The 16,474-nt window shown below is 42.9% G+C and overlaps 1 protein-coding gene across 7 annotated transcripts in view; it reads right to left on the reverse strand.

Moving 5' to 3' along the window:
• The window catches only part of LOC102978220 (extracellular sulfatase Sulf-1), a 161,794-nt gene that overhangs the window by 50,391 nt on the left and 94,929 nt on the right, over positions 1–16,474 (reverse strand). For 5 of the 7 annotated variants that reach the window (XM_055091091.1, XM_055091089.1, XM_055091088.1 and 2 more), the window contains 2 exons: positions 9,119–9,358; positions 84–235 (listed from right to left, as the gene is read on the reverse strand). In XM_055091091.1, coding sequence (XP_054947066.1) covers positions 84–235; positions 9,119–9,358 — 392 coding nt within the window. Of the gene's footprint in view, positions 1–83; positions 236–4,794; positions 6,499–9,118; positions 9,359–16,474 lie in introns of those variants that run through there. The other 2 variants (XM_055091092.1, XM_028500388.2) reach the window with 2 other exon arrangements.

Consider the following 16,474-nt stretch of genomic DNA (forward strand, 5'->3'; position numbering starts at 1 on the left):
TGTATGGGCTAACACACTGAAAATGGCTTTCCTCCATTATGCACAAAGTAAATTGATGCAGTGTAAAAGTGCCTGAAAATTACCTTCGCATAATCAAATCCATGCTTTTCTTTGATGCCATTTCGACAAACAGTGTAATTATAGAAACGAGAATTCTTGATTAATCCAAGCCATTCTCGCCACCCAGGAGGGATGTAGCTGCCATTATATTCATTGAGGTATTTTCCAAAAAAGGCTGCAATGGGAAAAAAGGATTATTTTCTCATATGAAACGATTAAGCATAACTAAATGCATCAACATGAAATTATGACTTGAAAAAAAGGCAGTGAAACAAAAGTTAACCTGGTAACAGTGGATGCCAGAATAACATTCATGTAATACTTTGATCCTTTAGCAAGGTGACACATATACATTTTCCTTTTGAATAAATAAAAATAGTGCCCAAGTACATGGATTATAGTTCAGTAAAATCGCCATCATGATAATGATACTCTGAGTGCAACTGATAAAAGCAGAAATGTACCTTTCTGTTAAGTTGATATAACAATCAGAGAAGTAGCCAGTATGAAATTTGGAATACTGAAAGTTGTCTTTGTGATAAAATAAGTTTTCTAACTGTTTGAGAGTTGCGAATTACAAAAACGCTATTGAAAAACTTGTCTTTGTTTTTGCCTATCAGGACAGTACACATTTTCCCAGCCAAGGAACCGTAGTAAACTCCGTTTACATGAGACGTGGTCAGGGTTTTTATGTCACATGCATTTTATGTCATCGGTGTTTGCATCATGTGTATTTTGCACATGTGTTTATTACTGATAATCAAAAATTCTAGCAACATGGAGTTACAACCTAGACGACTAATTTTCATAGAATTATAGTAAAATAGAGGTATATGTGCCACAAAAACTCCACTGCTCGTTGAAAAGGCCACTGGAAGGACTGCACATTTGTAACTCTGGCATGGTCACACCCAAGAAAGGCCACTGTACAACAGTGGGGTCGGAGCTCTGGGATCTGTCCCTCTTCCCTGATTACTTGACACCCCTCACGGGGGCCCACTGTCTCCTGACCGGCTTTCCTATGCAGGCTCCAGGGTCTTTCCATTCTCACCGCCAGCTTCCTGAAGACCAGCTCGGGTCACATTACCTTCTCATGATCTTGGATGGGCCCCCCTCGCCTGCAGAATCGCATTGAGTTTGACACCTTGCCATCCAAGCCCTTCCTTGCCTCTGGAAAATATCCCTCTCTTTCCAACCCCATCTCGCACGTCTCTGTGAATCGCCCCTCTCTCCAGCCAACGTGTTGCCTCTACTTGTTCTGGTTTCCACCTCTCCACCTTTGCCTGTGCTACTCCCTCTGCCACCCTCTGTATGAATCAGCCCAGAACAGAAGCCATTTCAATTCCAGTCTTTGCCCCGATCCCACAGCACTTTATTTCTGTGGCTCTGAAGCTGTTTTCCCTTTCTTCCTTGTGGTATAGTTATGTTCACGTAGAAGCCTAATCTCCCTTAAACTGTAAGGGTTTTGAGGGCAAACACTGCCTTGACCTCATCTGTGGACCTCCCTCCCCTCATCCTTGCACGTAGTCTAGGGGCTGCATGAATTTTTGTTTCTTGAACTGGGCTTCATGGAGCCCCATGTCTTCTGGGGATGGTACCTGGTCTCGACTTGTTAAATGTTGTGTTTTCAATTGAGCTATGATTTTTTTTTTTTAAAAAGCTGATTTGGTCTAAATATTTTCATAGAGGAGAGCTTCAGAGATAGAAAAGTTGACGCTTCCCATTGGATTTACTTTCTTTGAAGAGCTGACTCAAGTCTGAGAAACACAGCAATGTTTGTTTATTTGTTGAATGAATGTTTATATGTTGAATCTGCAAATGAGTACATGAATCAGGTGGGCAATTAGCCAAACACCCACTGCTTGAGGATTCTGCCAGGGTCCCTCAGCTATGACTCCGGCTTTCCCTCTGAGCTGGCTCCAAGCAGCAGAAATTCTTCTAACGAGGGGTTCTCGTCTTCAGAGACTAACCACCTGTTCACACCGAACCACAAGATGATTTTCCTTTCCGACAAAAGGCAACGTGATTTGAGAGTCACAGGCGGCGGACCAAAGCCACACCCCAGCAGCATGACTTCAGAACGGGACCGTTTCCAGAAGCCTTTCACTTAATAACCTCAAGCCCAGCTCTCTCCTCTGGCCTGCTCCTCAACCCCAGGGGTTTTCTCCTCTTTTCTCTCCTTTTGTAAAAGATCACAGTGGTTTGCAATATAAAACCCGGAGCCAGCTTGCCTGGGTTCAAATCCTGGCTCTGTTGTTTGTTAGCTATACGGCCAGAGGCAAGTTACTTAACCTCTGTCTACCTCCAATTCCCCTTCTGGAAAAACATGAAGATGATAACAATAATAGTGGTACGAGATCGTTGTGAGGATTAAAAAGAATTAATACATATGTAAAGCACTGGAAACAGTACCTGGCACATAACAAGGCCTTTAAAAATGCTGCCACTGACAGTATTATGATTACCATGGCTGTGATCATTAGCCTTTCAATGATCTGTGCCCTGATTTTAATAATTTACCCTCCTGCAATGCAAGGAAATCCTGTTCTAGAGGTCTGCACTTGTGCATCTGAAAACATTGCTTGAGAGGTTACATACTTTGCTTCCCCAACCTGATTAACTTTGTGGCAACAAATTCTCTCCCAACTGGCTGACATTTTCCTGCTTAATTAGTTTTTAGATTTTTTTTTTTTCCTGCTACTTTTAGTTTTTGTTCTCTGTTGTTGTTTTTTTTTTTTTTTTCCTCTCAGGGAAGCCATAACAAGTCATTCCTGCCCTTCCGTTAGATTATTTAGGACTGTTTTCTACCCATTGCCATGGCTATTGCCCTTTCTCTCAATCCTCCCCTTATGGACTCTTCTTTAAAGTCTCTTAATAGTCCTCGTTGCGTGCGTTAGAACTCCCTCCAGCTTTTCGGTGTCTCTGTGTTAATGGGGTGTAAAAAATGTAGTCAGTATTCCAGCTGTTGCTTCACCCATCACACTGGTTCCAAGAGAGACCGGGGCCCTCGTGCGTCATGAGGCAGCACCCAGCGCTGTCAGCTTCAAGTTACTCGGCCTTTCCTGCCGCCTCCTAAGACTGAGGCTCATTTGTAATCACCCCTGGCCTCTTTCAACGTTACGCTTCCTGGCAGTGCTCTGCAAATGATTATCCGGGCTTCTAATTATTTTCCTCCAGATGTATTAAATCTCTCTCTCCCTCCCTAAGATGAACTACATTTTCTCGCCCGTATTGCCGTTATATCGGGTGTGGCTTGAAGTTTTTCTATCCTTTGGCGCTGGCAATTCAACCCAACTTAACTACTGTCTGACTATGTCACTACCACACCACCTACCCCTCCTTCTGTATCATCCTTTTCCCTGGGCCGTTAAACACTTCCCTTCACAGCTGCTTAAGAAGGTGGCAGGGGGTTGTTGGGTGACAGGGAGAAAGATCAGAAAGACCTGATTATAATGATTGTTGACTTCAGGCCATGCTACTTCTGTCCAGGACTACCTGTTACATAATACTTAGAAAAATTCCCTTGAGCCATTTGAGGCAAAAGCATTTATTTTTAGGTCGGCAATAGTACCCACATAGACAAAAGATTTCTGATGCTGTAGGCAAGTCAAATCTTATTGAATATAACAAATGATATACTAATTGAGCTTTTACTCCATGTGTTATTAGATTTGGGAGGTCAGGACTTCACTGGTAGTAACTAAAAATTTACATAATTTTGAACCAAGTTAAAATTATGATCTGCTCTTAGGTGACCTCGTACACATGAGTCTGGCTTCCCCAACTGGATTGTAAGTGTAGCAAAGACAGGAATCTTACTTTATATCTCTTCATACACCAATGTCTAGTATAGTTCTAAGCATAGTGTGGCTCAATAAATAGCATACTACGGTATGCTATATCGTATGTTTGTGTACTTATCAAAAATCGATAATACCATAATTCATAAAAATAAGAAGATTACTTTGTCTTACTTTTAGTGAACTCTACATTTCAAAACATCTCATATTAGAGAATCAATATACTTGCTATAAGTAACATAAATAAATTGTGTAATGTAAAAAGACACGAAACTAGAAAATTGATTAATTTGTCTACGTTGTTTTGTTACAAAAAGAATTCTCCCCAAAAATTTTTATTGCAGTTCTCTATTAAATATTGGCCCTTTCACCCCAGTGATCTGAAGAAGAACTAGTATGACTAAAATTTAATTCACATGTGATTTTACATATCCTGTATTATGATTATAATTTGAACACTACCATTTTTAAAGGAATTAATATGATTACAGTGATTATAGTAAAATTACAATGTATAATAGTTTTGGACAGGAGAAAAATCTCTGCATTATATAGGTTGGAAAACTGGGCTGGACAAGTTCTCAAAACAAGTTTAAGGCAGAGTAAGGATGTGACTCCAGTTCTCCACCATCCGGTTCAGGGGTTTTTCTAACACTTGATGCTACCTCTCAAATATGGATTACTATATACTACCAAAATGGATAGCTAGTGGGAAGCAGCCGCATAGCACAGGGAGATCAGCTCTGTGCTTTGTGTCCACGTAGAGTGATGGGATAAGGAGGGTGGGAGGGAGGTGCAACAGGGAGGGGATATGGGGATATATGTATACGTATAGCTGATTCACTTTGTTATACAGCAGAAACTAACACATCATTGTAAAGCAATTATACTCCAATAAAGATGTTAAAAAAAAACCATGGATTATTACTCTTACCTTAAAATTTATGCCAGGTTTTACATTCATGTCTATACCCTCACAAGAAATTTAAACTAAAACTTTTTTGAGCAGATAGTCAGGCAGAATTTTCCTTTTTATGATAGATAATCCAGTATCGTTCCCACTATACTTAGAACATAAAATGCAATAGACACGTTACTGTATTTTCCCTTCTTAAACATTTAAGCTGTTGTAGAGTCATATTTTCCATGAGTAAAGTTAGAAAAATTTAAGTTACAGCCAGTCCAAAAATATGCCTTGGTTCTGAAAAAGAAAAATCATGTCACATAATGGTAAATACAATATTGGATCAATTCAATTCATTTAAATCCATGTATTCTGGATGCCTCCCAAAATAAGCCTCTTAGTAATTTGTCTTCTCTGAGTTGTTCTTCATAAAACTGATTGCTGCTTTGTGCTTTTCTCTAGATGGATATTTATGTATAATACTTAGTTCAGTTTCTGTCATTATTTTTCTTAGGTTCTCAGCTAAATGTTCCAAATAACGTATTCACTGTTAGGAAAACATTAAGATCTTTATATATTGGCTCCTCCCACCTCCCCAACTAGTTTAGTGGCTCATAAATATGCTGGTTTAATACCTACTCACCAATTCTCTTAACCTCCTAAGATGTCTGTCAACCTGATGTGCTTATCTGTGGATTTTCAAATGGGTCTCTGTCCCTGGTTGGATCGATAATTATTGTCACAGAGACATCTTTACTTCCTAATTGTCTGAGACATGTCAATATTTTCCCATCAAAGATGAATTTAAATTATGTAGCTCATTATCACTGCCATTTTAGTCTTCCAATTTTTAATTTCTCTGATTTACTAATGGGCACATCAAAATTTATTTTCCTGAGTGTATATCATCCGTTTTCTATTCATAGCTAAGTGTTTGGACGAGTCCTAAGTGTTTGGAAAAGTCCTGTTTCCCTTAAAGAATTCCTTTTACTTTACAGGATGACTCACTATAAATTCCATTATTACCTAAGTGTCTAGACCCCTGGGAAGAAGGTTGGCTTCAGAATCTGAGTTAGTTTCCAGGAGCAAATCTCCTCTCCCTGAAGAAGACAACTGACTGAAGCAGGCCTACTGGGCTGCACCAAAGGACTGACAGTTGTCCCCGGGAAAGCCTGATGGTCTGCAGCTTCATCCTAGACCTAACCCATAAGGTTGGGGTAGCATACTGGAAAGAGGCCTGAAGACCAAACTACTGCTGCCCACTCTTCCTGTTAGAACATCAGATGTGTCACTTCAGCAAGTCACCTTAATCTTGTAGGTCTAAATTTGTTCGTCTGAGAACAAAGGAATTGACAAACTAAATTATCTCTGAGTTTTATTCAAGCTCTTGTAGGGTGGACACAGCATAGGATAATTGAAACAAGTACCAGAGGACACTCCACTTCTTAGAAGCAACAGATTTGTTTTTCCTTGCTGACCCAGTGAGCTGTGTAATGGATGGCATTTCCATTTTTGCTTTTGCCATCTGGAAGTTAGTTCCAAATATGCAGCCTTTCTCTACAACTCCGTGGTATGCCTGCAGTTTGCATATTAACCTTTGCCTTGATTTTAACTGTTTCTACCCTTCATTTCCATTCGACAGTGTCCTTATTGCTCTGTATCTTATTATGTTTGATGTGTCTCTGCCAGGCACTTCGGAATGAAGCATGATAGAAATATATGTAAAGAAATAAGATAAAGAAAGAAAGAAAGAAAGAGGAAAGATGTTGGAGTCCGGTGTGCTGGATTCAGTCTGTCACGGACTAGCTTGCGACCTCAGATAAACCCTCCTGAGTTTCGGTTTCTTCACTGGCAATATGGGCAAATCCTTTCAAAGTTTCCGGAAGAATTAGGTGAGAAAACTTAAAGTGCCTGGTAAAGAGGAAGCAAGCATCAAATATCAATTTCCCTTTTTTCCCCTTTCTTCCCCACTGCCCAGCTTTACTGAGATATAATTGACAATCAAAAATTGTAAGCAATTATACTCCAATAAAGATGTTAAAAAAAAAACAAAAAAAAATTGTAAGGTGGGACTTCCCTGGTGGTCCAGTGGCAAAGAATCCACCTTCCACTGTAGGGGACGCGGTTCGATCCCTGGTCGGGGAACTAAGATCCCACATGCCGGGGAGAATCTAAGCCCGCGCACCACAACTACTGAGCTCGCGCGCCTCAACCAAAGAGCCTGCGTGCCGCAAACTACAGAGCCCTCGTGCTCTGGAACCCGGGCGCCACAACTACAGAGCCCACGCACCCTGGAGCCTGCGCGTCACAACTAGAGAGAAGCCTGCGAGCCGCAGCTAAGACCCGATGCAGCCAAAAATAAATAAATAACAAAAAAATCTTTAAAAATAATTGTAAGGTTTACAGCCTGATGGTCCGCTATACTTAGACATTGTGAAATATTAAACACTGCCAAGCCAATCAACATATCCATCACTTCACATCTTTGCTAGTTTCCATTTTTTTCTTTGTGGTGAGAACACCCAAGATCTAGCCTTTTAGCAAATTTCAAGTACACAATGTAATACTGTTAACTATAGCCACACTGCTGTTCACTATCTCTCCAGAACTTATTATCTTCTTTTTGCCCTTTCTTGATTTAGCCCTGAAATGAATTAGCAAGTCCTAATCGACAGTTCTAAGTTCTGGGCAGGGTTCTCTGTGTCACCAGCATATCCATTTCCTAGGATGGACACCGTCCACACCGGTCTGGATACAGTGAGAGTTGTAATTCCCTAGGTTCCAACTCTCTCCGTCTCTCTATGTCTGCTACTAGGAATTAAGTTATAAGGGAGCCTGGGAGTTGAAAGGCACTGATTTCATACAATGCTCCTCGCAAATGAAACACAATTTGGTGGTCAAAATCGGGAATCAGGCATCAGGGGACCATTTCTGATTTTGCTTCTGAGCTGGTCACACAGTATTTGAAATCCCCACATCAGTTATAAAATGGAGCTAAGTACATTTGCTGTTTATGAACCCTACAGGGATGTTTGATAGATTTGCAAATTGCTTTAGAGCTCGCAGGTGAAAGGTGCTATAAACTTAAATCACTTATGTGGGAAAACACACTCAGGATAAGGCACTCTGAGTGACCTAGTTTCTTTCTGAAGCATAAGCAAACAGCCTTGAGGCTCATGGGAGGAGTTTCTTCTGTGAGTGGAGCTCTCGAATGCCTGTGGATGACAGTGCTATCATATCCACAATCAATATTTTCATCCATAAATAACAAGTATTAAGTGCCCACAAGGTGCTCTGCAAAGAAGCAAATGGCCACGTATTTCCTAAGTCCAGTGGAAAAGATTAATTTCATTTTTAAAAGAGATTTGAGAGAATACATTTATCTGATATCCTTTCCTTTTAAATCTTCAGAATAGAGAATCTGCAGACCTAAGAATCTTTTCCAACAAGCTTTAATTATGACACCCTTAATTCTTATGAATACATCTAGTTGGTTCTGAAAAAATTACTTTTCATTACAGCCCCTCTATCAATATCTTTTGTTTCTTTTCATTAAGAAATGCTCGGAAAACCCCAGGAGAGCATATAAATGCTAGGAGAATAAAGGCTTTGGGGGCAACCTGACAGGAAGGAGCCTTGCTTCTTTCTTAGACTGGTATGATGTTCATGACCTCTCTGGAAGGAGGTCCCCAGTTTGCAAAAGACCAACTAACCGAACTGCTCACCTATGTAGGTTAAACAGTAATAGAAGATGTAGCAGTTGGGATGCCCTCCTTTCCTGGGAGATGAGTCACAAAAACTAAGCTAAAGAAACTCCCAATCCTATTAATTATGAGTAAATAAATAGATGAATTAATAAGGTACACCTCATTGGGTGATTTCTTTCAGTTACGTACGAATTCAGTAAATAATTTTGATAATCTATTGTGTCCCAGATCCTGGGGTAGGTGTTAAGCAATTTCAAAGCGCTTGATGATTTCTCACCCAATCGGCAAGAATTTGCCAACAATTAAGACAAGCCTCAAGCTGCGCTGGGATGCCTGGAGATTTGGAAGGCTGAGGTAAGCTCGTTCACGGGATGAAAACACTTCCGTTGCAGGTTCTCCTGGAAAATTCCAATTGCCGTTTGCTCTGATGGGGACAATACTTTCTTAACGTGTCTGCTGAGAATCACTGACTTTTTTCTAAGGGACCTCTCTCTGGGACGTTCATTAGAGAGAAAAGTAAGGGACGGGGAGGATGCTGAGAGAGACTAGCCTCGGCTCCTTCCACTTAGGGACTGATTGGAACGCCATACGCTTCACCAGACAGTGCATCTTCCACAGGTTCCCGGGCTGGAAAGCTCCCCCTTTACCTGTTCTGTAGCCGGTGCTGTTCAGATAGACAGCAAAAGTCCGCGGCTCATGCACAGCCTGCCAGGAGGGGGAAGAGCAGTTCTCATTGTTGGTGTAGATGTTGTGGTTGTGAACGTACTTGCCCGTGAGCATGGAGGAGCGGGAGGGGCAGCACATGGGCGTCGTCACGAAGGCGTTGGTGAAGGTGGCCCCCTCACGCTCCATAATCTTTCTGGTTTTGTTCATGACTTGCAGGGACCCTGGAAGGCACAATGCCAGCATTGTTAACAGACAGCACTGCACGATCACCCACCGATGCCACGTCACTCAGGGACTCTGGTCCCCCTGACTTGTTAATTTCTCTTCCTTAGCTTGAAGGAGTCTATCATTTGACGAGCCTCTCATTTCTAGAACAAAATGCAACATTTGGGATTCTGCCATCTCAAGTATTTTGCAGAATAAAAACACATTTCAGCTCCTCTCCTCCTTCATCACAAAGAAAAAAAAGAAAAAGAAAAGCAGGGTTATCTGATCACTAAAGCTAGAATTTTAGAGACGGAGCAGATTCCAAGGCCAGCAGCCCTTTGAAGATTATCAGAGAGCATCAAAACAGAGCATCAAAACTCCTAGCCTACCACACTCGCACCATGCCACAGACACTTCAGAGATGACGAGATAGAATGTTTTCATCGTATGAAATAAAAGAGGGGAGAAATTTTCCAATTAAGTAAAAGTTCTTCCAAAATGCCTGTGTTGTTTTTGTTTTTTTTTTTTTTTCTGGGGTATAGTTGCTTTACAATGCTGTGTCAGTTTCTGCTGTACAATGAAATGAACCAACTATATGTATACATGTATCCCCTCCCTCTTGACCTCCCTCCCAAACCCCCCTCCCACCCGTCTAGGTCACCACGGATCACTGAGTAGAGCTCCCTGTGCTGTACAGCAGGTTCCCACTAGCTAGCTATTTTACACATGGTAGTGTATATATGTGGATCAGAACCTCCCAGTTCATGCCACCCCACTTCCTTCCCATGTCCACGTCTGTTTTCTATGTCTGTGTCTCTGTTCCTGTGCTGCAAATTGGTTCATCTGTACCATTTTTCTAGATTCCACATATATGCGTTAATATACGATATTTGTTTTTCTCTTTCTGACTAACTTCACTCTGTATGACAGACTCTAGGTCCTTCCATGTCTCTACAAATGACTCAGTTTTGTTCGTTTTTATGACTGAATAATACTCCACTGTATATATGTGCCACATCTTCTTTATCCATTCATCTGTCGATGGACATTTAGGTTGCTTCCATGTCCTGGTTATTGTATCGTAAATAGTGCTGCAATGACCATTGGGATACATGTGTCTCTCTCTTTTTTTTTTTTTTTTTTTTTTTTTTTTTGCGATACGCGGGCCTCTCACTGCTGTGGCCTCTCCCGTTGCGGATTCTCCATAGTGGCTGTATCAGTTTACATTTCCCCCAACAGTGCAAGAGGGTTTCCTTTTCTCCACACCTTCTCCAGCATTTATTGTTTGTAGATTTTTTGATGACGACCATTCTGACCGGTGTGAGGTGATACCTCATTGTAGTTTTGGTTTGCAAAATGCCTGTGTTTAATTTAAAAAAGATCTTCAATGTAAGTTGGTATCCTCTAGCAAACTCACCACATACCTGCCAGTTTTTCTACCAGGATAGTACGACCAGTTTATATTTTCACCTGTTTCTATGTCATTTTAAAAGATGTGTTGTTTGTTTGTGAAAGAGCTATGATTCTATTGCATTCAAACGTATCTGCATAGTAGTAAAGTATGCCATTTGAACTGTAAAGGATGAAATTGTACATACGATTGCTGAGGAAGAAAAAAAAACCTATTTCGATTATCCAGCCAAACATGGAAGCTGAAACCCATCCAAATACTGCAGAAAAAAAAAAAGCTCAGGCCAGAATTCAATAGTCTTTTCAGGACCTGTCGAGAAATGCACTACAGAGCACTACAGCCAAGGCCATTGCATTTCAATCCTGGAGCCTCACATTTCCAACAGGTCCTACTTCTTCCAAAGAAAGGGAGAAAGTCTATGTAGCTTTCCAACAAGGAAGGAAATCATAATGCAAACCAGGCAAGCATTCAGAGCAGAAGAGAAGCGTGCAGCCATCCAAAAACCACAGTTAGCCTGATTTTTTTTCACATACGAGCTCTTACCATTCACATGAAAACAGAAAAGATGGTTTCTAATTGGGTCTCCTTAGAGCTCCCTAAAATATGCTTCAGTTAGGAGGATTCCTAACTGCTTTTTCTCCCCTGGTTGTATTCAGAGGATCAAGCAAGCTTTTTGCCATCAGTGGATAGCATGTAGTGAGGACCCACTTCATGCTGAGCTTTCATTCTATTGACCTCAACTCTCTGGACCGATCCCCCAGAGTGTAACACTAACAAAAGAAATGGAAAATTCTCTGCTGCCTCTGATCTTCAGCAGTAAACTCTCCAGATGAGGATTTACATATGAAAGTTGCTTAGGGATATCTGCAAAGCAAGGTAGGTGTGAGTGTGGATATAGCAGTAGCAGGACATATAAAGACAGAGGGGACCGGAGGCAATGTTTAATAAGAGCTCCGCCACAGGAGATGAGGACAAATGGAAGGAAAGGAGGAAGAAAAACATGGGATGGGCGAAGTGTATCATGGGTAGCACGGGGAAGGTGGTATGCACGGTGCACTGGAGGTGGGAAGAAGTAAGTGGAGTGATGAAAATGGCATGTGGATTTTCTGGAATGAAAACGAATATGAAGACTTCTCTTGATGAAATGGGCGGCAGATCTAGCCCATAGCTTGGAGGCTGGGCAGAGATACTTAGATTTGACAGAATAGACAAAATGACGGCAGAGCAAGTTCTTCGTCAAAGGCCTGAAGGACATGATAAGAAAGAAGTCTTTGAGAGGTGATGCCATGGCAACGGAAGTATGTGCATTGCGGGGTAGGTGGGGAATAGGCTGGTCCATCAAGGGTATGGCCAAAAGGTTGCTGAGCCCACCCGGCCATGGGATGATAAGAACTTGAACCGGGTTGTGCCTTTAAAATAGAAGGACTCTTAAGAAGCAGACCCAAGAGATGTTGTAATGCATCAGAAGGCTGTGAGCTGACTCACAGTTTTCAGCCTGGGAAGAAAACTGGAAAAGTAATGGTTTCACTGTTACTCAAGAAGTAAGTAACAAGAAATATGCCCTATAGAAGATCAAAGAAGTGTATTTTAGAAATGTTGTGTTTTATATTTGTGTTGGTTGATCACACAGGGGGAAAGAGCCTGGAGAAAATACATGAAATGAGACGCAGGAGTGGGGAGAGAGTTGGAGGTTGATGCCAAAGTCTATCCCCTTATTACTCTTTCCGCTTTAGAAGACTGCAGTGATTACTTATGGTAATAGCTTGAATTTTGGGAAAACTCAGCAAACACTGTTGACCAATTTTTATTGCCTAATAGTCTTTTCATGTCAAAGGAGGACTTCTCAGAGTTCCCTTATGAGCCTAGCTGGACTCAAATTAAAAAAAAAAGAAAAAAATGCAGCTGGAGGCCACCCTCCAAGGTCCCGAATCACAAAGCTGCAACCTCCAGTTTACAGACTTATTTGGACCCCAGCACAGGATGGGAGGTGAAAATCTGATCTAAGGTCAAATAATCTACAAACTGGGGTCTAAAACTCAGCCCCTTGCATCATAATTGCCCCAGCCAGGACTCTCCTCTCATTCTAAGTATCTCTCTTCTCTTCACTGACTGAGCTGGTTGTACCGAGGAACTAAAAATTCCCTCCAAATGCTCTTCTTCCAACCGGCCCACACGTCAAAGGAAACAATGAAGACATTTGGCCCCTGCAGGTACTGTGACCACGGTAGCACCACGGGCGGGGTTCCCGAATGTGAGGTTCCTGAATGTGGCTTCACGTTTCTCAGTAAGGAGAAGGCTCTGAGACAATGCTTCTCCAACGTTAGAAATCACCTGGAGCACATGTTAAATCCTAGACTTCTGGGTCCACCCTGAGTTGCTGATTTAGTAAGACCCGGGAAGGACCAGAGAATTTGCATTTCTAACAAGCTCCCTGAGGATGCTGGCGCGGCCCCTCCCCACTCTTGGAGAACCATTCGAGGCCTGACACGGAACCAGGGAAGCCTCGAGCTGGAAGAGACTTTCGTGGGTGCCTCATTTTAAGTGATCTAAGTGGCTTAGACCGCTTCCAAGGCTGTAAGGTGGGCAGAGAGGAAGAGGAAGCACTGATTTCATACATTTACTCTCATGGGTTTTCTACTTTACTCCCACTTCTAAGTGCTTCCCGTGCAGCAACTCATTTAACCCTGACAATAGCCTTCCATAGAGGGTGCTATTATGTATTATTCTCATACCAAGGATGATAAAGCTGAGGAGCAAAAGGGTTAAACAACGTGCCTAGGGCCACACAGACCCTAAGCAGCAGAGCCCAGATGCAAAGGCAGGCAGTCTGCTCAGGGACCACGATCTTAAGCTGCATCTAGGCTGAGTCCCGGCTGTGACAATGACGTTCTCAAGACTGAGACACAGAAATGATGTCTGCTTGGAGTCAGGATGTGTCTCATTTTCTGTGATCTCATATCTTGCCTCATCCGGCCTCTTAGGGGAGATACTAACAGACGCTAAAGCCTGTCTCCTGCCCTCTTAGGGGCTGAAGTGATTAAAGTAGCTCGGGCCCAGGTCGAGGTGAGTGGGCCGCAGGCGTGTCTGTCTTCAGAAGCCGACAGTCACATTGGTGTTCACTGCTGCCTCTGATCTCGGATTCCCTGAGTGGACACAGATGATGGAGCGCGGGAATCATACCTCTTCCCTCTGCTGCGTCACTGCACTCCAACAAGGTAAGCAAAAAGCTCCTTCTCTTTTACGGCTGTGCAATGATTAATGTCAGCCAACAACACTGCCTCGTGCTGCTTCTGCAGCCACTATGATTGCACCATTGATTTTTCACTGGGAAACTACCAAACACTATTCTGCATAAAACATGCATTTCCAGCTTGGGAGCAGTGGACGGAACCATGTCTTGTCCTAGAGCTGGAAGGACTCAGTTTTAAGCTGAAGCTCCCCGCTTCTTTGGGTTTCAGGCCTTTGGTGCCTAAAATGCAAATCGTGTTGATTCTTAGTTATCAGAACAATTATTTCATAGGAATGACGTGAAGCGTAAGGCTAAAGAATGCTAACAAGATTCCCAAAGCAGGGCTTAGGAGGATGGGCACGAGAAGAGAAAGCACCCTGGATTTGGACCTGGGGGCAAACATCTGGGTGTTTGTCACAGATGAGCTGGAACAAGCCCTTTACCCTCTTTTGGTTTCGTTTCTCAGCTGTAAAATGGAGCTAAGAAAAGCTCCCAGGACTAGTTAGCAGGGCTGTTGAGCAAATGGCATGAGCTGCGATTTTACTTTGTGATCACCTCAGCCCCAACGTGTTTCCTTTACTCTTGCCTTTTCCATCTCCCTATCTGTAATCACACCTGAATTCCAAAGCTAAGGTAAGAATACAGAGGTTTCCAGAGACCGAACTTTCGTGTCCTTCCAAAATGTATAGGTTGAAACCTAACACCCAAGGTGATGGTATTAGGAGGTGGGGCTTTGGGAGGTGATTAGATCATGAGGGTGGAGCCCTCATGAATGGGATCAGCCCCCCATAAAAGGGGCCACAGAGGGTTCCCTTGCCCCTTTCTCCATGTGAGGACACAGTGACAAACCAGCCACCTGTGAACCAGGAAGTGGGTTCTCACCACACACCGAATCTCCTGGAGCCTTGATCTTGGACTTTTCAGCCTCCAGAGCTGTGAGAAATAATTACCTGATAAACATCTGTTGTTTATAAGTCACTAAGCCACCCAGTCTATGGTATTTGGTCAGAGCAGTCCTCACGGACTAAGACAGAGGTCAACTGCTTTGTCTATGCTTCAAGACATAAAATGTTAATGCTGGCTTACAGACATCAGTTCCCCTCCACCCATCACACGCTGTTCCCCACGCCCCCCTTAAGCAAGAAGCCTGACTTCATTATCATTTAAAATTGTCCTGTGAGGTGGAAGCCTGCCAGGGATGTTATGAAGTGACCGTAATTAAGTCCAGTAGCTGGCACGGGGGCACTGCTGTCTGGGCCGGCCTGAGGACAGGGAAGGTCCAGGCCACAGCTGAATCTTGGGGCTGCCAAGAAGAGCTGTCCCAGCACCAGAGATCCAGGTTGGGATCTGCTATTCGCTCTTGCAAGGTTGGGGATGCTCGGACAGCAACCGGCTGTGGACCAGGATGCTGCTAGCTCAGCGGTGACCGAGAAAGGAGAAGTGGCAGTCTTTGGGAATCCTGCAAGATCCGCCAGGTTTGCAGTTCTGGTGGAGGTAAAAATCAAGGCTCCACGAATGGTCCTTTGAGGGGGTATGTGCTAGGTTACTGGGACTAGACAGAGCCATAGCCAGGAATTTAAATCATTCTACAGGCTTCAACTCATTTATTCCCAAATCACATGTGTGAAAAAAGGTCAGGAGGGAGAAAATGTCCCCCTAATCAGAATGACTTTACCCAAATCACACAGATAGCCTGGATTACTTCACGTACATGTTAAACTTTACAACAAACCTTTGCCTTTCCTGATTCAAATACCTTAGCATTTGATTATTCAATATTTCATACTATCAAACATTAACATTTTCATCAAGGCTGTTCATCATGTCCAGAAAAACTCACAAAACCAGAAATTCAATAATAAATTTTGTCATCATCATCCTTTCAGGAAGTCCCAGATATGTGGCATTCATACACACCTGGCTTCATAGAGCGACACACCTCCGTGTGAATTGCAACAATTCATGGTTTGATGAGTGATAATGACAAGCAAACACAACTCATTAAATGTGCAGGATTGTTTCTAGATGCCATTGTTTTATGATGGGGTAAGGTTAATGATTTAAATATATAAATTTATTTTATTTATTTATTTATTTTCCAGTATGCGGGCCTCTCACTGTGGTGGCCTCTCCCGTTGCGGAGCACAGGCTCCGGACGCGCAGGCTCAGCGGCCATGGCTCACGGGCCCAGCCGCTCCGCGGCATGTGGGATCCTCCCGGACCGGGGCACGAACCCGCGTCCCCTGCATCGGCAGGCGGACTCTCAACCACTGCGCCACCAGGGAAGCCCTGATTTAAATATATAAATGGCCTGTGCTAAAGCACATCCCTGCTGTTTTCCTATGCCAACAGTTAAGTATGGAACCTTAAACAGTGATATTTCCCATAATAAAAATGGCTTTAGGGCTTCCCTGGTGTTGCAGTGGTTGAGAGTCCGCCTGCCGATGCAGGGCACGCGGGTTCGTGCCCCGGTCCTGGAAGATCCCACAT

Source organism: Physeter macrocephalus, chromosome 15, assembly GCF_002837175.3.
Source record: "Physeter macrocephalus isolate SW-GA chromosome 15, ASM283717v5, whole genome shotgun sequence".
Classification (NCBI taxonomy): Eukaryota; Metazoa; Chordata; class Mammalia; order Artiodactyla; family Physeteridae; genus Physeter; species Physeter macrocephalus.